Source organism: Carassius auratus, chromosome 8 (genome assembly GCF_003368295.1).
Source record: "Carassius auratus strain Wakin chromosome 8, ASM336829v1, whole genome shotgun sequence".
Taxonomy (NCBI): Eukaryota; Metazoa; Chordata; class Actinopteri; order Cypriniformes; family Cyprinidae; genus Carassius; species Carassius auratus.
In genome coordinates this window covers 16,431,245-16,455,855 of record NC_039250.1, presented here as the reverse complement: position 1 = coordinate 16,455,855, position 24,611 = coordinate 16,431,245, and the positions used below count along the sequence as shown (strand labels likewise).

At 39.0% G+C, this 24,611-nt stretch overlaps 1 protein-coding gene across 1 annotated transcript; it reads left to right on the top strand.

Annotated features, from left to right (window-relative positions):
• The first annotated feature begins 9,591 nt into the window (after positions 1 to 9,591).
• Positions 9,592 to 10,347, top strand: LOC113107941 (NFU1 iron-sulfur cluster scaffold homolog, mitochondrial-like). Its single transcript, XM_026270772.1, has 2 exons — positions 9,592 to 9,873; positions 10,288 to 10,347. The coding sequence occupies exons 1-2, from the start codon at positions 9,592 to 9,594 to the stop codon at positions 10,330 to 10,332; spliced, it is 327 nt and encodes a 108-aa protein (XP_026126557.1). The 3' UTR covers positions 10,333 to 10,347.
• Positions 10,348 to 24,611: the final 14,264 nt, after the last annotated feature.

Sequence of the window (24,611 nt, the reverse complement as noted above, 5' to 3'; positions counted from 1 at the left end):
ACACACAAAACTCTTTACAATCATGCATGACAATACAATACGATTGTGATGTTAAAAATGAAACCGTGGTTCAGAACAACACGCACAAATCATGGAAAGATAAAAAGAAAACATTTTAATTCTGCCACAACTAAGGCTCAAGCTCATTTTTGTTTGGTCTGGTTTCAGAGTTGGACTACTACAGTGAAAAACTTTTTGTACAGTACATATCTTCACAATGGAGTAATGTGGTGTTAAACATCTGGAGCAGTAACAAACACTATTCAACATAAACTAGAACCCCAAAACTCTAATGTAACTGTGAGCTAGTTTCACATCATGTAGATAATCTCAGTAATGAAATCTCGGCTCACTTGCATTTTCCGGCTAACAACTGAAATGTGGACTGATGCTAAACCCGTTTTTCAGGCGTCAAGGTTTGGTGAAATATACGTTATAAAATTTAAAAGATGATAAACTATATCAGATGTTCTTAAAAATGTAAACGTCAGACATGACAACTTTGTAAACACGTAATAACTAATATTTTAAGATAGATAAATGTTTAGATATTTTTGTGAAAACAAAGATATACTACAACATTTCAGGGGCCCATGCTGTCGAAGACCATAATTTCACACTGTGTTGTTTTAAAAGTAAAAGTAGATCAATTATAAAGACATGACAACACTCAGTTCCAGTTGTGTGTGTTTCCCGAATCAAACCTGTTAGTCTGATGAATACCTAAAACATCTAAAACATGTGTTGGTGCAGACCATCTAAAATGGACTAAAACATGCCCCTTTCAATGAATTCTTTCTACATGTGATCTCTGGTTTATTTACCAGTGTGATGTTTAGAGAAACAGAGAAAGGAAATAGTTCCTGTGGCATCCATGACTTTTAATGTCTAACTTTAAGTGTAATAGATGGGTTTGTATTAAGTGTAACAGTCAGAACAGAAAATGGCAGGACTCATTTTCAAGTTGATTGAAAATTTTGTGTCTTTGTGACACTGGTAGACCAGAAAAAGCTCTAAAGTGCATCACAATCTCAGTTTAAACAGTCTCTTGACAATCATTTAATCATCTTGTACTACATTTTGTTCATGTTTTTGCCTGTTTACCAAACTCTGAGAATAGTCTTTATCTAAAAAATAATGAAAAAGATACACGGCTGGTGGGCCGGATCAAAATTAAAAGTTTTCACAATAGTTTAGAAGAGAGGATTTCATATTTTCAAATTAGGTATTTGTTATTCTGATACATATTTCTGTTGTGGAAACATTTCCTGTATAAAAGAGTATGTCTATAACCTATTCAAGGGGGTTTAGTGCAATCATATGGATCTTAAACGTAATCACATTACAACAAGGTCACATAGTCCCTCTAGTAAATCCACCAAAAGTGGAGAAAGCAGAAAATTCTTAGCACACAGTAGATGTTAATGCTTCTGACATTAAGGGAGTACACATAGGCCTACTCTTTAATGTCCAGTAGAAATGTCGAAACTAACGAGTACAACAAATAAAAATGTGAACATCATCATCAGCTATATGACCAAGAGCTCTAGATGTAGGGGCGATATTTTTATGCTGTAGTTATGCTGTAAAAATTCCTATGAACAGGCACTGTATGTTTGACCACAGTCAGAGAAAACTCTTCATCAGAAAACTGCAAAACAACATGTAAACAGATCAATCGACTATCTCTGGTAAAAATAAATAAATAAATAAAATAAAATAGAATATATTTACAAGTCACACATTGACAATTTTTGTCTTATGTGCTCATTACAGCTAAAATCCTGTTTTGCCAAATGCCGTACACACTTTTGCATTTTTTAATTCAGTGATTTTTTAGTCAGTTTTGCTCCGTATGCAAAAGTTATGTTTGAATTTTTCTATAACCATTACAAAAGTGAGAACATCATAGTTCTCAAATGTGTCTGTATTACAACAAAAGCCCATCTAACAAATCTGGCAGAAGTGGAGAAACAGATGTTTAGCACATACACACATTGTAGATGCTTACGTACACCAGAGATGTTGCTTCATTTGAGTCAAAGAAGATGGCCATAGGAACGTTCTTATAACATTCTTTAATGTTGTTGTGTTTTGTCAAAATAATAAAAAAGTTTGGTCAAATGTTTAATACTTTTTCTTAAATGAATAGGATGTGCTCACCCTGCTCTCTTTCCCACGCGAGAGTTAGCATGAACTTACAGGAGTCTTCAAACAAAAACGGCCAAACAAACAAAATGTGAATGGTTTCACCTGCTATCTGAACAAGATGACTTAATCTAGTGGATTAATAAAAATACCATTTACAAATCAACATAATTTTTTTTTAACAATTGTATTCTGAATTTTATATGCATTGTAAACATTTGCTTTCTTGCTATACTCTCTTTCTTAGTGATTTGGTCACGTGAATACACAAAAGGTTATGGATAAAATGTATCTCTACACAGGAGTGTGGAAACTTTAACATGCTCAAACTTAAACGAGTGGGCATCTTTCAGTGGAACCGTTTCATTTGTTTAGGTTGTAATAGTTTTAAGTGTAAAACAGCTAGACTTAATTTTTTGTTGTGTCGATGCTTCATGTGATCACACTTTTTGGACAGACACAAAGTTGCACTAAAAGAAATATCTCGAAGAGAAAAACTGTAACTTAATTTCTTAATTTTCATTTATTCCTATTATGATGACACCACACAGAGATCACCTAAAAACGTACAGTCCAACAAACAAATTGTGAACGGCCGTCCAAAATCTTGATATGGCTAAATCTTGAGGTGTAAAAAAAAATGTCATTTACAAAACTGTGATTCTTAGATGTGAAACACCCTTGACATAATCTGCTGGCATGCAAAAATAGTCATAAATGTTTTAGTACAGCTATCTACACAAATAGTATGAGAACTGTATATCGTGTCACTTGCATAGAAAATTCATTACCAGTTTATCAGAGTCAAAAGGAAATGATGATAATAGTTAATGCTAATTAGCTTGTACATTTCTTTCATTTTGAAAATCACAGCTGCTGGTGCTAAATTTTTTTTTGTAAACCATTTAACATTACATGATGCCTACAAAATAGTCAAATAGTCAAAGTGTATGTTTTCTGTTCTAGGTAAGAACATTTACACCAAGTGTTATAGGCCGGGTAAATAATTAGAAAATAGTATTTCTGTCGAATGAGAAAAGTTCAGTCATACATTTAAGATGTAGAAATGATGTTTTTGCCAAATACATCCAAAGAGTTTTCTACTCGTGCGAAAAAAGCACTTGTGTGCATAAATGATCAAAGAAACAATGCTGGTCATCAGGTTATTTAAACATTTTTTAAGACAATAGACAGTGTGCCTTGCTTTAGTGACACACAATGTGTAATCTTTTAAACATGTTTAAAATGGTAGGTGTAATTATTTTACTGAGTTTAAGCTAAATGTATATTTGTTCATTTACTGTACACATACTACAGGTTAGATTATTAAATTAAAACATTTCTTACATAACACAAAGTAAAAACAACAAATACAAATTTGCTCATAAATAAAATTTAGTTTACTCAGTTTTACTGTGTGTGTGTATGTGTGTGTGTGTGTGTGTTTGTGTGGTTCAGGTATACCCCATGTTATGGGAAACAATGATGGCAATATTCAAAATCCTTGGGGATTGTTTTTGTCCCTGTGAGGAAACAAGTTTATAAATCATACAGAATGAAGTGTTTTTGAAAATCTTAAAATTAACGAAATTTTCTGTAAGGGGTATAGGTTTAAGTGTAAGGTTGGTGTATGGTGATGCAAAATACAATTTGTACAGTCTAAAAAACATTACGTCTACGGGATGTCCCATAGAACATGGAAAACCAATTCGTGTGTGTGTGTGTGTGTGTGTGTTTAAAGTCGGTTTTAAAATTAGCGTGAGATTTCAACTCCTTTTACACATCAATTATGGATAGTTTTTTCTTAACATTAAGGAATGCCTGTTTGATTTTATTAATTCCAGATAACATTCAATTATTTATCTCTTCAGCGGCTTGGTTAGTTGATGATTTAGATAATTGTCTCTCTCACTCTTTGAAATTCTCACCTGGAAAGACACCAGACATCGTCCTCCTTTTCAAATGTGTTTGTAGACGGGGAGCATGCGGCCTGTCGGTGCCTAGGTATCAACACCATATAGAGCAAACAAACATTGATCCTGTCAAGACGTCAAAACCCTCACTTTTGCACAGCTATTTTTTTTCCCAGGAAGAACCCAAACACCTCCCACTGTCTTTAGGTGTGAACAACAAGCCAGAAAGGAACTTCACAGAAACCCCCCACAGCTCTGGTTACAGATACAACCATCATAAGAAACCCCCCACTGCTCTGGTAACAGATACAACCATCATATATCCAGTAATAAACACAACACAAGTCAAATCTGAGATCTCTTTGATCTTTTGATTTACACACCTCTGCCATGTCAATCAAGGGTCACAGGACCCAGTGGCATGGCAACCGCTTTGACTGACAGGCCTTATAGTCATAAATCAATCCAAACTGACCATGCACACTTCTGACTACTTGTCAATCTACACGGACTGTACGGCCATAAATCAGGCCATAAATCAGGCCATAAATCATCAAGACTTGAGATAAAGTGTATGATAGGACTACTCGTGTGTTATCATTGCGATATGTATTTTTACTGTTTTAAAATAAAAATGTAATAAAAATCAGTCAAACTAAAAGTGAGTAAAATCGACATCATTATTAACAATAAATGTGCATCAAATGATAATATATATATATACTGTATATAATAAACATAATAATAATAAACTATGTATATAAACATAACATAAATAAAATAAACTATTGGATACATGTTACATACATACGGTAGTAACATAAAAAAAATTTTTCTTAAGAATTAATATGATTTGTTCTTGACAGGTTCATGGGATTCACCCATATGCCAGTCATTCAGTACTGATACCACTCCATAGTATTAACATTTTATACCCTCACTGACTGCACCTTGTTACTGCCACAATAAGTTTTTGGGGGACTGTATTATTGGACTATTTCTGTGAATTCTGTAATTTCCTCCGTTTCCTTCTATGATTTCTTTCCTATTTACGGTTTAAAAAATAAGACCATAAGGAGCTGTGAAGAGTTATGATAAATGGTTTTGAATGGGGAAACATTTTGTAATGCTTCCCATCTGGATTGTGTTTCTTTCTCCTGATTTTCAGGGAGTGTAACTACACTGACAGAGAGAAGGAGAGAGGTTTCATGGAAACTATCGTTTATAGGTAACAATTTGATTTAAAGTGACATTGTGGAAAAACTCTGTGCCATAAGTACTTTGGGTTGGGTTTGACATTCTCCCATGGGCAGACACACACACACACACACACACACACACACAAGAGGGCCTTGTTTTGGCAACAGTGAGTGATCATAACAAATGCTGCCACGAGCAGTGAGGACACATCTAAAGGAAACCACACTTTTCTGTCTTACAGCCTGTTTCACAACACCAACACTTGAGAAGAAACCATTAATTATTGTTCCATAACTCTGTTAATAATAATTGTGAATTATATTTTTGCTGTAGTACTTGTAACATTAATGTAAGCTATTATTAGAAAGACGCTAATTAATACAGTAACCTAAATTAAATATTAATTCAGGTGTACAGTAAATTTCAAACAGAATATTTATACTTCCATTCATACGTTTGGGGCAAGTACTTTGTAATATTGTAATATATTTGTTATTTATATATTTTGTGATCAAAGCTGATTATCCAGCATCATTAACATCATCCAGAAATCATTCTAATATTTATCATCAATGATGAAAACAGTTTTTCACCTTAATGTTTTTTTTTTTTATATAATTAGTATTTTATTACGTTTTTAAACATCACTATAAAAAAAAAAAAAAAAAAAAAAAATCAACATTGTAGTCAACTTCACAATTAACATCTTTACATGTATCCCATAGTGATGATACATTTTAAATGTACACAAATAAATAAAAATAAACAAAAATAAATAATAAAAATCATATAAGACTAGAAAAAAATAAAATAAAAGTAAAACAAATATACATTTTTCAACAGGCACCACATTCTCATCTAGTAGCAAGATATTGCACATATTTTCCCCATTTCACCACATGTTTGTCTGTCCTGTCATTAATATTGAAAGAAATTTTTTCGTATGATGCCACTTTTGCCAGTTCCGTACTCCACTCCTGAAAAGAGGGCTCCCCTGGGTTCTTCCAGTTTCTCATTATTATTTGTTTTCCTACCATTATACTAGTCTGAATAAAGTCCGCTGCTCCACAGTTCGATGTCATCTGTGGATCATTTAAAACATACAACCTCGGACAGAACTCCAGACCAGTCCGGGTAATATTTTCAATGCGATCATGAATCTTTAGCCAAAAATTCTGAATCACGGGACATTCCCAAAGCAAATGAAACAGAGACCCTTCTGAACTACAGCACTTCCAGTAGTCTTCATTATCTCTCAGCTTCAGCCTAAACAACCGAGTCGGAGTCCAGTAAAATCGATTAAGGATCTTAAACTGTATTAGTCTAATTTTAATGTCTCTTGAAACCCTCTTAATGTTTTCACAGATACGATCCCATTCTTTATGTGCAACATCAATGTTCAAATCTGCCGACCAAGTTAACATTGTTGCATAAGATATGGTAACTGTCTGTTGAAATAACATCGCATAAAAGATAGCAGCTTCATGCCCCAAACCCATTATTTTCGTAATCTGAGAAAGAAGGTTTGACTGCTGAGGCTCTATTCCTTTCCCTATGACAGCAATTAGCAGGTGACGCATTTGAAGATACTTCCAAAAATTATTTCTGGGCAAATTGTATTCACCTGCTAACCTTTCAAATGATTTTATATTATCCCTCTCATACAGACTTGCAAGTGTAATAATTCCTTTTTCTACCCAATCTTTCCATAGAAGAGAATGTTTATTAACACGTAAGGTTGGATTATTCCAAATACAGGATTCAAAATTAAGATAAACGTTAATATTAAAAGCTTTAGAAAACTTCTTCCAAACATTACAGAGGTTGGATATGATGGGGTGAGATTTTAATTTGGAGGGTATATTGCTAGACAAAGCATTTATAGGGGAAAGTGGTGAAAATAATCTCCGTTCGATCTCAAACCAGGGAGGAGCTCTCTCAGGTGGCAGTGTCCACTGAGCTATATGTCTCAAGCAGAATGCATAATGATACAGGGCTAGTTTGGGGAGGCCCATGCCACCCTTATTGATTGGCACCTGTAGCCTTTCTAATTTTATCCTTGCACGTGTACCATTCCATAAGAACTTTTTGCAAATTTGGTCAAATCTTTTAAAGTATTTGTGGTGTATTGTAATAGGCAGGCATTGCAGCAAATAATTCAACCTCGGGATACAATTCATCTTCAGGACGTTGACCTTTCCCCATAATGATAAAAATAGTGATGACCATCTATCTGTATCCAATGAAATTTTATTAAAGAGTGGATTCAAATTCTTTTCGATTATTTTATCAATTTGGTGAGGAAAGAGAATAGCCAGATATTTTATGCCTTCACTAGGCCACTGAAACAGCCCTGCCTGAAATAAAGTTCTTGGACAGTATAACGTCAATGGAAGGGCCTCTGACTTGGACCAGTTAACCTTATACCCTGATATCTTTGAGAATTAATTAATAACGTCCAATAATGCTGGGACTGATCTGGCTGGATCCGAAGCAAGCCACAAAAATGTCGTCCGCGTAAAGCAGAAGCTTATGTGTAGACTCAATAATTTTGACTCCCTGAATATTCTGATTCTTGCGAATGGCTGCCGCAAGAGGCTCGAGAGCTAAACAGAAAAGCCCTGGCGATAATGCAGAGCCCTGCCGGGTGCCTCTATGAAGTGTGAAATAAGAGGAAATCAAACCATTTGTTCTCACTGCGGCCTGTGGGTCTTTGTAAAGAATATCTATCCATCTGAGAAAAGTCTGACCAAAACCAAATGATTTAAGCGTATGAAACATGTACCTCCATTCTAGCCTATCAAACGCTTTCTCAGCGTCGAGTGAGATAGCTGCTGTTGGATCGTTGGAGTCCCGCACTGACCACATAATATTTATAAGGCGTCTCACATTATCAGAAGAATTTCTCTGTCTAATAAAGCCCACCTGATCAGGGTGGATAAGTGACCCAAGTGTTTTATCCAATCTATTTGCAAGTATTTTAGATAAAAGTCTACAATCCACAGATATTAAGCTTATTGGACGATAGCTTTTACAGTCAGTCGGGTCCTTTTCTTTTTTGAGAATAAGAGAGATAATTGCTTGGTTTAAGGAGGAGGGTAATTTGCCAGATTTAAATGCTTCTGTAAGCATATTTTCAAATAATGGTAATAGGTCTTCTGCATAGCATTAAAAAAAATTCTGCTGTAAACCCATCTTGGCCTGGGGATTTACCTGATGGTAGGGTCTTAATTGCATCCAGTATCTCCTGTGAACTAATAGGCAAATCTAAGTCCTCCTGTTGTGATACACTCAACGTAGGAAGGTTTTCACCTTAATGTTACAATTCTGATACCTTTTCTTTACTGTCAAGTTTGCATTTGTATTGCTAAATAAAGGCATTAATTTATTTTAAGAATAATAAAGGAATTTAAACAACTGACCCCAAACTTCAGCACAGATTAAAATATACATAAATATAGCTATGAAAGAATAAAATAAGCTGGATACTGTAGAATTAAATACAGAACGCAAAAAAATGTGCATGAAAGTAAACTGTAGTTTTAAATATTAAGATACATAGGGATGCACAATGTGCATTATACAGTAGTCTTAAATATTAAGATACACGGGAATGTACAAGAGGCAAATGTGCAAACAGGGTGACACTGTCAGTATGATAATGTGAGGTAGTGAATGATGAAGATCTTACTGATAAAGTGAATATTAGGTGGAGACATGAAGATGTTAAGAGGCTGGTTTTGAGTTTAGGAGCCTGATGGCCTGGGGGAAGAAACTCCTGAGTCTCTCAGTTTTTGCCATCAGACTACGGAAACATAGTACTTTACTAGATAAACAATCAAGATACTCAACAACTGCATTAATAGACATACTAGCATGTATGCAAATGTAGATTTAATTTCTAATTTCTTAGAATAATCGTTTCATTTGTATTTATGTATTTTATTTTGCATATTTAGTTCGAACAGTCACATAATATACTAAATGTCTCCCTCTTCTGGTCTTAAAAGGCACCAAACATGTCTTTCTGTCATTTTAACCAAACTTTCCCATTACTCTCCTCTCTAACCCCACAGTGAGATTACAATCGATCCACATCTTAATGCTTTGCTTTTTTAAAACTGTTAGATATTACAGTTTCTGAATACCATGTGTTCAGTGAAAAACAAGCACACTGGAGCATTAATGTCATGACTCTAACATGATTTTATTTTGCAGTATAATGAGGGATAGAAAGAAAGCTACATGGACCTTCATGTACAGGCAGAGAGACAGAGACAGCATCGAAACAGCCATCTCAGTCTGAACAAAAAGCCAAAAACACATGGAAATGAACTTTCTGGAAGAATATTCCTGCTCACTCACACTCATGTCAGGAAGAGCATCAGTGGAGATTCACAGCACTAGATGTGATGTCACACTGCATGCGAACTTCAGGCCCACGGTGCAGGAGGATGGAGGTGATGTGTTGTATCGTGGTTTTGAGGATGGTATTGTAAAGCTGAAGCTGCAGGGTTCCTGCACCAGCTGTCCCAGCTCCATCATCACGCTGAAGAGCGGCATCCAGAACATGCTGCAGTTCTACGTTCCCGAGGTGGAAGGAGTCGAGCAGGTGAGGAGTTAAGAACAGATCATCTGCTCAGAAATCAGAGTGAGCAACGATAACACAATTCTCAAGTTGTTCCCAACCTGAATGACTTTCTTTCTTCTAAATTTTGCAAAACATGGACAACCAAAGAGTTTTGCTTCTCATAGACTTCCATTGTACTTTTTGGCCACACAATGGATGTCAATGGGAAGCAAAGCTGGTTGGTAACCAACATTCTTTAAAAGATAATTTCACATTTCACAGAAGAAAGTCATGCACGTTTGGAATGACATGAAGGTGTGTAAATGACAGAATTCACATTTTTGGGAGACTGATTTTATTACAGTGCCTATCCCTCTATGGTTTTGTGAGAACATGCACTCAGCAGTAAGTTATGAAGTGTTTATGTGCTAATATTCTGTGCCTTTAATCTCGCAGGTGAAGGAAGAGGATTTGGATGTTGAAAAGGATTTGATATTTTGAGTTTTAACGGACTTTATCCTTTCTTCATGATAAATTACCCAGCACCCCTCTTTCCTATCAACATCCAGTCATGTAGAAGGAGCCTTGAGTTGTAAGAAATATGGACAAAACTGTGTGTCCTCACACTCCTTTAAACATATATTAGCTATGGACATTGATATTAGGATATCAAGTTTGCAGGAATTGTTTTTAGTCTGCACTTTTGCATAGAGAATGTTTGGTCGGTGCTGACTGTTAGAGGTGTGGGTTGGTCATCCATAATATTTTACAGAATATCACTAGTGCGCTGGTTAAAACAAAAAGCTGAATTTAATCTATTTGTGAATAAGTTGCAATATGTGTTTTCCCAGACGTAGAAATCTCCAGGTTTTTAATGTATTTTCAAGAATCTTGATTGTGTCATGGGTCATTCTTTATTTTATATATATATATATATATATATATATATATATATATATATATATATATATATATATATATATATATTATTTAATAGAGAAATGTTAAAACTACATGTGCTATTAAACTACTACAAACACACACACACAGACACACACATACATAAATTTGTTCAAATACGTTTTGATTAGTGGCTATTCAAAATGGTCATTTAAATGGTCAAATATATATATTTTATTTATTTAAAGAAGAAAATGTTACATGTAGAAATTATTTGGTGTGTGGCTAGCCTCTTCTAAAGGGTCAAATGCATGAATATTAAAAGATATAAAATAAAATAGAAAATATGAATGATGATTGTAAAAAATGTGTATAATTCTGGTTTTGGCCAGTAATGTGTCACATTACTATAATGTGAGCAGCTGTTCACCAAATCACTGCATGGCTCCCAAAGGGCATTATTGATATTGTTGCATTCTGAAGAAGACAGGAATCATCTGATGCAGCTCCACTTAACAAGAGAACAACTTAAACATCAATAATCTAAAAAACTCCAGAGAGAATATTCCTTTTCAGACTCACAAACCTGAATTTCTTTTCACTCATATCAATAGCACATAATATTGAAAGAATCCTCACTTTCTCAGTCAGTGAGAAAACATCTATAAAAATGATGTGATATCATCATAACATGACTCCAGCATTACTGCCAGCTCAAATGGGATCTATATTGCAGTTGTGTGTTTGTATCCCCAGGAGAGTGCGCTCTAGACCGATACAAATGCCCGCAATAAAATTACAGGTCATTCAGAGTCTCAGAGACAGATTCTTTTGATGCTAACGTTCATAGTCCAATCAGCATCTTGGATCCATGCACTGCATCTATATTGACACACCAGGGCTAGTAACAGAAAGAAGCTCTGTTACATAAATATTCATTACTATTACTGTTTAATGTTTGTTTAAATGCCTGTAAAAGGTTACTCAGCAGCTTCATACCAGCTTGATCCACTTCAGTCCATAATGTCTGAAATTAGCTGTATATTGTTGTGAAATGTTCATTATCTTTTGTAGTGAAGACTTTAAAGTATGTGCCTATTGAACTTGACTTTTAAAAAGAAGCCCAAATGTTCACTCTAATTAAACTAGCATGACTTTAGATTTATCTTTAAAGCAAAACAAAAGATTCAAAATAAAAGAAAATCATCTTTATTTAATAATCTTCTGTATCATATGTATATATGTGTGTGTTTTAACTGAAAAATGCATTTTAAAGGTCTATTATGGAGACCGTTCTCTTAATCTCTGGAAAGTGTCTTTAAATAACATGAATGCAGTTAAACCGGGATGAAACAATGGCCTCTAGCACAACGGCATGTTTAGAGGAGGCACAGTGTATAATGAAAATCCGAGCCCCATTTTTCATTGTTGCTGTATTTCTGGATTACTGAACATGACCATTGTCCAATTTAACACATGCTGAGCAAGAATATATGCATGCTCAGCAAGAAATACAAGCATTTACAACACATGCACAAGCTGTAAATATGATCTGGTAAAGTAATATGCTCTTCATATTTTAATGTATGTTTTATCCATTATATTATTATAAATATTGTATAAAGATGTACATACAAATTGACCCTTTTAGAAATCACTTATAAGGTTGTTATTTCTTTCTATTTTTGAAATAGGATTTTTATTCCTTAAAATTAAATTCAGTTGGGCCCAAAACCACATAACATTGTATCCAGTTAACTTTCACCATATGGATTTTTTTGTTAATATCTTCTCTTGTGTATCACAGAGAAAGTCATGCAGGGTTGAAACGACATTCTGGAATTTCTGTGAACATTGGTGATTTATTGATTATTGTCTTGGAGTTTTGTCAAATGGGCAGCTTTTGCTAATTTATATTTTATTTATTTGCTGAACTGGCAATACCACCCAACAAGACCCAGAACACATCTGTTGTAAATCTCGGTATGAGGTTGCATTAAGTGTCCATTTTACTTAAGGTTCACTGGTAGCTCTTTCTTGGTTCTCTTGTGTTCAAAATTAAACTCTCTCGTTCTAGCTTGTCTATGATTTCTATTCATCCCTAGAAGTACTGCATAAATTTATACAATCCAGTCAAACTGCAGTGTACATACTCTGTAATACATAATCAAGGAAGAAGCTGTTGAAAGGATGCAGATGCAAAAAGTAACCTAAATGGCATCACTGTAGAACGAATATTGTAGAAGCAAATATAATTATGGTTTGCAGACGTGCACTGCAGTAATAATGCAATAACAACACATGATTTATAGCCCAAATGTATTATATTTATTTATTCGTAAAAGGACATTCATTATCTGTTCAAATGTTGATGATAAAAGTATGCAATAACAAAACTCAGAATACAGCATAATTCTGAGTCACCTTACAATTAACAGATTCCATATGTTTCAAAAAGTCCCAGCGTGATGCATCATATTTGTTGATATTTCAATTAAATTAATAGGTTTCAACTGAATGAAAACAGTCAAATCGGAACCACTGGGCAACAATCCAGCATATTGTGTAATAGTGCTTCAGGCGACCCGAGTTTGAGTCCTAGTTTGTTGTCCTTTCCTGATCTTGTTCCCTTCTGTCCTCTCTTATCCCTTCCTGTCTCTGCTTCTACTGTTCATAATAAAGGAATAAATGGCCAATATATATAATATATGTATATTATATATATGTATATATTTTTTATTTATACATATTTTATACGATAATTATCTTCTATTTATCTTTAAGAAACATTAAAAAGTCTGCACTCTAAATAAGTCATTTTTTAAAATACTTATCCAATTCATATATAAGGGGAACTAAAATTACACAGACATTTTGGCTGAAGGCCTTCTTGAAAATGTAACCTTCTATTTTTTTAGTTTTGCTATAGAGAATTTGGCCTAGATGCCTGCGTTAGTTAGGAGATTGTGATGGTTGCACTGATTTAAAATTCTAACAAACTGATGTCAGTAACAATCCAAGTAATCCATAAATGTAGAGAAAAAAAAAATAAGTTCAGAAATTATGTTTTTTGTGTATATAAAGTTGGATGATACCGAGAAAAAATATTGAACAAAGAAGAAACGGAGGTGTAAAAAGGCATGGAAAGCCAAGACACCAGCTGAAATCTATCAGTAATTAAAAAGCAATCCTAACCCTAGTCAGTGGAAATTAATATTAGTTGGTAGAGTCCCAACTAATGGCCTATAAAAAGGTGTCTCATGACCTATGTGTCACACAAGAAACATTTCATGATGGTTAAAAGCAAAGAGCTTTCTCAAGACCTTAGCAACCTTATCGTTGCAAAACATACTGCTGGCATTGGTTACTGAAGGATTTCTATGTTTCTGAATGTTCCAATGAACACTGTTTGGGCCAAAATTCGTCATTTCAACATAAACCGGCCACGACCAGTTGACCCTCGCAAGATCTCTGACAGAGGAGTGAAAATAACTATCAGAAGACTTGTCCAAGATCCAAGGACCACTTGTAGAGAGCTTCATAAAGACCTGGAATTACATTGTACAATTGTTTCAAAGAAAATAAGAAGTACAATAAGTAATACACTTAACCACCATGGCCTTTATGCACGCTCACCAGACAAGCCTCTATTGCTGAAGAAAAAGCAAGTTGAAGCTCGTTTAAAGTTTGCTGCACAACATTTAGATAAACCTGTGAATTACTGGGAGACTATACATTATTCCGGTCAGATGAGACAAAAATTGTACTCTTTGGATGCCGTAATAAACTCAATGTTTGGAGATCAAATGGCACTGCATATCACCCCAAAACATCATGGTTTGGTACTGGCAAAACACATATAATTGAAGGAAGGAAGAACAAAAAAGGTCCCGAGACATTCTTGATAAATATCTGCTGCCATTTACCAGGATGATGAAGATGAAACAAGGGTGGACATTTCAGCGACACATTGATCCCTAGTCTATGGATAGATCTAAAGATTAGAGTTCATAGAGGCCCATGGACCATGTTGGTGTGGCAGAATGGGCCTAAATCAAACCTGATCAATTTATAGTATGCGACCAGTTTCTCCATACAGGAGGTGTCTTCAAGCTGTCATTATCAACAAAGATGAAGTATTAAAATACATTTCAGTAAGAGTGTTCTGTACTTTTTTTCCTTGGGTCATTCCATTTCAGATGACTGAGTTGGAACTGATGGGACAGAGGACAGTGGTGGAGCCAAGGGATTGAAGGACTAAGGTGGAGCCAGTGGGACTGAGGACTAAGGTGGAGCTGGTGGGACTGAGGACACTGGTGGAGCTGAGGTATGGGAGGACTGAGGTGGAGCCGGTGGGACTGAGGACACTGGTGGAGCTGAGGTATGGGAGGACTAAGGTGGAGCCGTTGGGACTGAGGACACTGGTGGAGCTGAGGTATGGGAGGACTAAGGTGGAGCCGGTGGGACTGAGGACACTGGTGAAGCTGAGGTATCGGAGGACTAAGGTTGGCGCCGGTGGGACTGAGGACACTGGTGGAGCTGAGGTATCGGAGGACTAAGGTGGAGCCGGTGGGACTGAGGACACTCTTGAAGCTAAGGTATCGGAGGACTAAGGTGGAGCCGGTGGGACTGAGGACACTGGTGAAGCTGAGGTATCGGAGGACTAAGGTGGAGCCAGTGGGACTTAGCACACTGGTGGAGCTGAGGTATGGGAGGACTAAGGTGGAGCCGGTGGGACTGAGGACACTGGTGGAGCTGAGGTATGCGAGGACTAAGGTGGAGCCGGTGGGACTGAGGACACTGGTGGAGCTGAGGTATGCGAGGACTAAGGTGGAGCCGGTGGGACTGAGGACACTGGTGGAGCTGAGGTATGCGAGGACTAAGGTGGAGCCGGTGGGACTGAGGACACTGGTGGAGCTGAGGTATGCGAGGACTAAGGTGGAGCCGGTGGGACTGAGGACACTGGTGGAGCTGAGGTATGCGAGGACTAAGGTGGAGCCGGTGGGACTGAGGACACTGGTGGAGCTGAGGTATGCGAGGACTAAGGTGGCGCCGGTGGGACTGAAGACACTGGTGGAGCTGAGATATCATAGGACTAAGGTGGAGCCGGTGGGACCGAGGACACTGGTGTAGCTGAGGTATCGGAGGACTAAGGTGGTGCCAGTGGAACCAAGGACACTTTTGGAGCCAAGGGATTGGAGGACTGGAATGAATCCGTTGGGACAGAGGTCGGGCGCATCTAATCAGCAAAGCTGCTCCCATGATTACCCCTAAATCACCATCACCTGCTTTTAAATGGAGCAGCATTTAATAGACAGAGCTGTAGATCGCTGACAAGCTACGCAATATCACATTCATTATCAAAGGGAGCTGAGCAGGAGGATGAAGTGATGTCTGGGGAACTAATGTTGATCCTGGTATAATTGTTGGAGTTGGAATGACTAGTGACCTGCAGGGAACCATGGGCCATCAATGCTGTACAGAAACAGGTTTGAAGGAAGAGCCTGGGGACAGGACATAGACATTGAGTCAATTATGATGGCCTGAACCAGGAAATCCACTGAACCAGATGGAACCAGTGAAGGATGAGGAGGAAAAGCTTCCAGGAAGATGAGTACAGTACTGTGTCTATGTACAATGAAATGCAAATTGTCTAAAACAATGAAATGCAAATGAATATATTATGATGCATTGTTAGAATATCAAAATATGTAGGGCATATATACGTATTATTATTATTATTGACTGAATGTGTATAGATTTTTTTAAACAAAAATAGCATACACAATTACACATTTAAAAATTTCATTAAAAAAATAAAATAAATATATATATATATATATATATATATACAAATTTACAAACCGCAGGAAAGTGAGCAAGTGAGCATACATAACAGTAGCATTAAATATTAAAATAGATTACAACATTCTCCAGGGTATGTCCTGATTTTGCTGAATTATATTTTGTTGACCCTGGAACAACATTTTAATCCAAAAATGTTGTCATGACCATATCCCTACACCTAACCATGAGTAATCCCTATAGTGACAGATGAATGACACTGATATACAAATAACAAACATTGGTTGTAAGCCGAAGCTTAATAAAAAAATAAATAAACTGGTTCTTTACATCTGATTGGTTAATCACAAGTGTTTTTCCAGGGTCAACAAAGATGTTGATCCAGTAACATGTCACATTTTCTTTACTTGAGTCTGGTAAGATGGCAAAAAAAGGAGAACAGATACATCTGAAAGTATCCACACTCCCCTTAAGTCAGCACTAATTCTTTCAATTGCCAAATTTTGGCAAAATTGGCAAATAAATAAATAAATAATATTGTGCATTATTTTAAATAATTTATGAAATTAATTCATGATTGAATATGAGAATTAATATTGACTTCAGAGTAAAGAATACGATTGCCAGACTATTGCACAACACGTCCATTACCTCACTGGTTGATTGCATCAGAATGTAATCTTCAGTCTAATATAATCTTGGCATAGTGGTCTCAGTAGAGGAGGCGAGCCATGTTGGAACACAAGTCTGCTATTTGCTTACCTATATATAGGTTCAAGATGACAGAGGGAAGGCCATGGAGAAATTAGAAATGAACGTCCAGCTGATCATAGTCTTCTGAAGCTCAGAAATTCATCTGTTCTCCACAGAGAATTTATTTATTTATTTATTTATTAGTTGTGAATTCCTCTGATACCATTTATGACAGTTTTAAGACAGCCTGGACTTTCTGATGAATACTCTTTTATAATCATTATTTAAAAGTATTTTATTTTAATCTTTTAACGCAGATTCATTATTATGCAAATTCATTGTAAATAACATTTTGATTTTAGGTACTTAAAGGTGCAATAGGTGATTGTCTTCATAAACATTTTTTTGTTATACTGGTAGATCAAGTATATTTCAAGTATACTTTATATAGCAAGTATATAAATATCAGTGTTCTAGTAGTATACTTGTAAGTGTACTGTTTCAGTACTCCTTGGGACTAAATTGGCCCACTTATAAAAGTATACTTTTAAGTATACTATACGTATAACAGTAGTAAACTTTGAGTACATAACTAGTTTACCTCTATGTTTATAGTTTGTACTGCAGTGAACTTATAGGTTTACTGATTTACTGATTATACTGATTTATTAATTTAATACTATGTACACTTTTAAGTATAGTCTCAGTAAACTTCTAGTTTAGTAGTTTTATACTAAAAAGTATCCTCATAAGTTTTCTTTAAGTGAACTTTTCAACATACTTTAAGTGTACTTCTATGTCCCTGTTGAGGTTTTAATTTTTAGATATATTTTGTTATATGATTATCTTAACATTAAAACAAAAAACATCCAAAGAAAGAACATGGTATCTGCTTGTAAACAAAAACATTTTATTCTAGCTTTATGCATTCTTTTTTAAACAATTTAATGTGGGTCAGTTTCATAAAAAATAACATTTTGAACAAAAAGCTGAAAAGCTGTAATTATTACCTCTTCATTGGTCAACATTTTTTCCATAACGTCACATTTTTGATGCTGTTTCATGTTCAGCAAGGATGTGTTACATTGATAAAAAAGTTATACAAATATTTTCTAACAATATAAGTCTCTATTTTGGTGTCTATTTTAAATAAATGGTGTTCATTTGGACTTTTATTCATTGTAATTTTTTTGTCATAGTTTATTGGTATGAAACAATTTTTATATAATTATTAGCATTATAATATTTTTTTCTGGTTCTCAGGTGAATGTAAAGAGAAGAAAATCGAAACATTAGATTACAAGAAAGTAAAACAGAGAAAGTAAAAATAAGTATGACTTTGACAATGCATGAGAGGATTGTGGAGGTAGAGAAAGAGAAGGATTGAATGAGGGGCTAAGAAGGAGCGATAAGCAGACCTGTGGGTGATGTCTTCAGTGTAACGACAGGTAAAAGAGGAGGAAGCAATTGCAGGCAATCAGATGATGTTTATTAGAAAGAGAGTCCAGAATGTTGGCAATGGCAAGGAAGGTCTACGGTGGCGTGAGAAGAGCTGGATGGTGAAGTCGATAGTGCAGGTGAAGGAGGTCAATGGTTGAAACCAGGAACAGACCGGAACACTGACACGAGGACGACAACACGAATCCAATCCAGCACACGAACACGGAAGACGGTAATCCAACTAGGACACGGAGACATGAGAGAGGATCTGACAACAGAGAGAGAGCGAGGTGAGTATAAGTAGCTGAGGTGTGATGAAGATCAGCTGGAGCGAGACAATCAACACCCAGGTGATGACAATCAACTAAACGAGCACATGGAGACAACGTAAGTACAAAAACAATCACAAAACATGACACGGAGGAAACACTGGATTTCCTACCGTGACAGTACCCTCTCCCCTAGGACGTCACCTGACGTTCCCAGCCTGCTTTACCTGTAGATTGTAATCAACTATAAGGTGGTGATCCAATATGTCCCGAGCAGGAACCCAGCTTCTCTCCTCCGGACCGTAACCTTCCCAATCCACCAAGTACTGAAAACCGCGTCCCCTCCGTCTAGAGTCCAGAATACGATTAACCGAATAGGTGGTTTCCCCATTAACGAGACGAGGCGGGGGGGGAACTGGGGCAGGCGGATTAAGACGGGAAGAAATCACCGATTTAATTTTGGACACATGGAACACGGGATGAATCCTCCTGTACGCCGGAGGAAGGCTAAGACGCACGGTTACCGGATTAATAATCTTGGTAATAGAAAACGGGCCAATAAATTTGGGAGCAAGTTTGTTAGAAACGGAACGCATAGGAATATTCTGGGTAGAAAGCCACACTCTTTGACCGACGACGTAACGGGGAGGCTTCGACCGGTGGCGATCGGCCTTAGCCTTGGTGCGCGACCTAGCCTGGAGCAGAGCTCTGCGAGCTCTGGTCCAGGTGCGGTGACACCTCTGGACTAGTGCGTGTGCGGAGGGGACCGAAACCTCGGATTCCGTACTGACAAAATTAGGTGGTTGGTACCCTAAACTACACTTAAATGGAGACATGCCCGTAGATGACACTGGCAAAGAATTGTGTGCGTACTCCACAACTGAGAGTTGCTGACACCAGGACGAAGGATTATTGGAAGCCAAACATCGCAAAACCCTCTCGACATCCTGATTGGCTCGTTCGGTTTGACCATTGCTCTGGGGATGGAACCCGGAAGAAAGACTAACAGTCGCTCCTAACAATTTACAAAATTCTCGCCAAAATTTGGACACAAATTGGGGACCCCTGTCGGAAACCACGTCTGTCGGAAGGCCATGTATGCGGAAGACGTGGTCAATGACAGCTACCGCTGTTTCCTTGGCTGAAGGTAATTTGGGCAAGGGAATAAAATGAGTCGCCTTCGAGAACCGGTCCACTACGGTTAAAATCACCGTATTGCCTTTAGAGGGCGGGAGGGCGGTGATAAAATCTAGCGAAATGTGGGACCAGGGTCTTGAAGGGACAGACAGCGGTAAGAGTAACCCATCTGGAGGTCGATTGGAAGTCTTACCAATAGCGCAAACTGAACAAGCCAAGACGAAATCGTGGACGTCACGAGCCATACCAGGCCACCAAAATCGTTGCTTGACTAGAAATCTAGTTCTACTAACCCCTGGGTGACAAGCAACACTGGAACAATGACCCCACTGGAGAACGTCTGACCGTAACCCCTCCGGCACAAACAATCGGTTCGGTGGGCAACGAGCCGGGGGCGTTACCCCTTCTAAGGCAGTCAACACCTTCGATTCGACCTCCCATCTGAGCGCGGAGATAATGATGGTCCCCGGTAAAATGGGCTCGGGAGTAGCAGTACGATCGGAACGCTCAAAAAGACGGGATAAAGCATCGGGTTTGATGTTTTTGGAACCCGGCCGGTAAGAAAGTGTAAAATCGAAACGACCGAAAAACAATGCCCACCGAGCCTGCCTGGAGTTAAGTCTTTTGGCGGTTCTAATGTATTCGAGGTTCTTATGGTCCGTCCATACAATGAAAGGTACACCCGACCCCTCAAGCCAGTGACGCCATTCTTCCAGTGCAAGTTTGACTGCCAACAACTCTCGATTGCCAATGTCATAATTAACTTCTGCAGGAGATAAACGGTGAGAATAATACGCGCACGGATGCACCTTTCCGTCTGAGGATGCGCGTTGGGATAACACTGCTCCTACCCCCACCTCTGACGCGTCGACCTCCACTATGAATTGACGTGAGCGATCAGGGGTGACGAGAATGGGAGCCGAAACAAAGCAGCTTTTCAGTTTGGCAAACGCAGCTTCAGCTGCGTTTGACCACCTGAACGTCAAACTAGGGGAGGTCAAGGCGGTCAGAGGAGCGGCTAGTTGGCTGAAATTGCGAATGAAACGCCGGTAAAAATTGGTGAACCCCAGAAATCTCTGCAGGGCCTTGCGAGACTCTGGGGATGGCCAATTTACCACAGCCTTAACCTTCTCAGGATCCATGCGAACACCCTCAGTCGAAATGATGTGTCCTAGAAAAGAAACAGACTGTGCATGAAAAACGCATTTCTCCGCCTTGACAAACAATCCATTCTCTAGCAACCGCAGAAGCACTCGTCGTACGTGTTGCACGTGTTCCTGGAGAGACGAAGAAAAAATCAATATGTCATCCAGGTAAACATATATGAACAGATCGACCATGTCTCGCAACACATCATTAACGAGTGCTTGAAAGACTGCCGGCGAGTTGGTTAGCCCGAACGGCATAACGCAGTACTCAAAATGGCCTCTAGGGGTGTTAAAGGCAGTCTTCCACTCATCCCCCTCCCTGATGCGGACCAAATGATAAGCATTACGTAAGTCCAATTTAGTGAAAACGGACGCTCCCTGCAACCTCTCAAAAGCTGAAGACATAAGCGGCAAAGGATAGGTATTCTTTACCGTTATGTTGTTCAGCCCTCGGTAGTCAATGCAAGGTCGCAAGGATCCGTCCTTCTTTCCCACAAAAAAGAACCCCGCCCCCGCTGGAGAAGAAGAAGGGCGGATAAACCCCGTTGCTAGAGAACTGGATATATATTTCTCCATGGCCGCCGTCTCTGGAATAGACAAAGAATATAACTTGCCCTTAGGCGGAGAAGTACCTGGCAATAACTCTATCGCACAGTCATAGGGACGATGAGGAGGAAGAGAATCAGCACGAGACTTACTGAACACCTCCTTCAGGTCGTGGTACTCCGCGGGCACGCTAGCCAAATCCACTGCTTCCCCCTGAAACACAGACTCAGAAACATTAACACCAGCAGACAAAAGACAAGACAAATGACATTCCTCGCTCCAGCTAACCACAGATCCAAGGCGCCAATTGATCCTGGGGTTGTGTTTCTGAAGCCAGGTGTGACCGAGAACGATGGGGGATTGAGGTGAGTCCGTGATGTAAAATGATATCTCCTCAGTATGGTTGCCAGATGTGATGAGAGAAACAGGTAAGGTGGTCTGTGTGATGACTGGTAATCTGTGTCCGTTGAGAGCAAAGGGTGCAATGGGGTGTTTGAGGGAGGTGAGAGGAATGTTAAGCTTACGAGCGAATTTGAAGTCCATGAAGCTACCCTCTGCCCCAGAATCCAACAAAGCGTGATGATCGAGTGCGTGGGTGGACCACCGTAGACTCACCGGAAGGAGTGTCGATGTAGATGAGGTCTTCCTGGCAGAGATCCCACCCGATAGTAGCCTCTGTTTTACTATCGGGCTTGGTCTTTTACCGGACAACGCTGGATGTGATGTTCTTGGCTGCCGCAGTATAAACATAGTCCCAGGGATCTCCGCCTGATCCTCTCCTCCCGGGAGAGCCGAGCTCGCCCCACCTGCATGGGTTCAAGATCTCCCGGTGGGCTGACCGCAACCTCTGAGCGCTGACACTGAGCCTCCGGTCTGTTCGCGAGAACTGCTCTCCCCCTCCGTCTGGCGGCTTGATCGAGACGGTTGTCAACTCTGATGGTGAGATCAATCAGGCTATTGAGAGAAGTGGGGAGCTCGACGGCGCGGATCTCCTGTTGGATGCGGTCAGCCAACCCATGCAGGAAGTGATCCCACTGCGCCTCTTCGTTCCACTTACACTCCGCCGCCAGGGTGCGGAACTCAATCGAGTAATCGGATACGGACCTGTCCTCTTGACGTAGGTCCGTGAGAAGTCTAGCTGCTTCCCTCCCGGCGACGGAGCGGTCGAAGACCCGTCTCATCTCCTCCGAAAGGGCGTGGAACGAGGCACAGCAGCTGTCTTGATTCTCCCACACCGCCGTCCCCCAGAGGGCAGCCCTTCCCGTCAGTAGTGACAAGACGAATGCCACCTTCATTTCCTCGGTGTAGAACGTGCGGGGCTGCATGGCGAAGTGCAGAGAACAATGAGACAGGAATGATCGACAAAACTCTGGCTCACCCGCATATTTCTCCGGGATGGGGAGGCGTGGCTCAGGCTGGGAAATACCCCCGGAGACGATCGGCGGTGTGGGTGGCGTGGGAGGCGCAGCGGGTGGCTGTTGTTGTTGGTGTTGAGTCTGGAGAGCGAGCTCGGACACCTTCGTCACCATTGCTTGGAAGGCTCGACCCATCTCATCTATCGCCTTGTCTTGGCGATCCATACGACCCACGGCTCTCTGCAGAAATTCCTCCAGATGAGATGGGGAGCGATCGCCTGCTGCTTCCATGAGGGTCAGATCCTACTGTAACGACAGGTAAAAGAGGAGGAAGCAATTGCAGGCAATCAGATGATGTTTATTAGAAAGAGAGTCCAGAATGTTGGCAATGGCAAGGAAGGTCTACGGTGGCGTGAGAAGAGCTGGATGGTGAAGTCGATAGTGCAGGTGAAGGAGGTCAATGGTTGAAACCAGGAACAGACCGGAACACTGACACGAGGACGACAACACGAATCCAATCCAGCACACGAACACGGAAGACGGTAATCCAACTAGGACACGGAGACATGAGAGAGGATCTGACAACAGAGAGAGAGCGAGGTGAGTATAAGTAGCTGAGGTGTGATGAAGATCAGCTGGAGCGAGACAATCAACACCCAGGTGATGACAATCAACTAAACGAGCACATGGAGACAACGTAAGTACAAAAACAATCACAAAACATGACACGGAGGAAACACTGGATTTCCTACCGTGACATTCAGATGTGGTTACAGGGTGCCGATGGTCACAGATGACTGGCTTCACTACAGAATGAAAATCTCCTGAGTCCAATATCTCACTGCCCGCTAATAGAGACTGTCACTCAAAGCTCTGAAAGGCAGCACACACACACATGCACACACATAATCATACTCTCTCTCTCTCACACACACACCAAGATCCTGGCCATAAATCAATGCCTCGTAAGTGAACGTGAGAGGAATATGAAGTCGGACTGACTCATTCACCTCAGTTTAAGACATCTCAGGAAGATGAAACGATGACAGCAGTCTGACCTATAGCCAATGAAACACTCATGGCTCTGTGTCAACCTCATTCAACAAATTCAATCTAAAATCCCTATTTCATGTTGTGGCATCACTATATAATACACCAGACATTAAACAGGGAATATTTTTAGCGTGAAGATGTCATACATCATCTAATGCAACATATATTGTCTTCGCATGATTCATAATGTGCTTTGAGTGGATGGAAAGTGGAATGTAGATCGGAGTAAGTAGCTATTTATCACCTTAACTGCTGCTTTAAGAATTGCAGATGCATTCTGTTAGCTGACAGTTATCGCAGGAAACTGATAATTGGATGTCAGTAGTGACTTTCAGGATGGAGGACGAATTAAAGCTTAAAACCTGAAATAATGTGTTGCAAGAAAGTGTGCTGTGGCTGATTAGTGATGCTTGCTAATGCAACCATCTGGTTTA

Coding starts and splice junctions, on each gene's coding strand:
- LOC113107941 (XM_026270772.1), top strand. CDS start 9,592: ATGAACTTTCTGGAAGAATATTCCTGCTCACTCACACTCATGTCAGGA. Junction 9,874..10,287: donor AGGTGGAAGGAGTCGAGCAG/GTGAGGAGTTAA, acceptor TTAATCTCGCAG/GTGAAGGAAGAGGATTTGGA.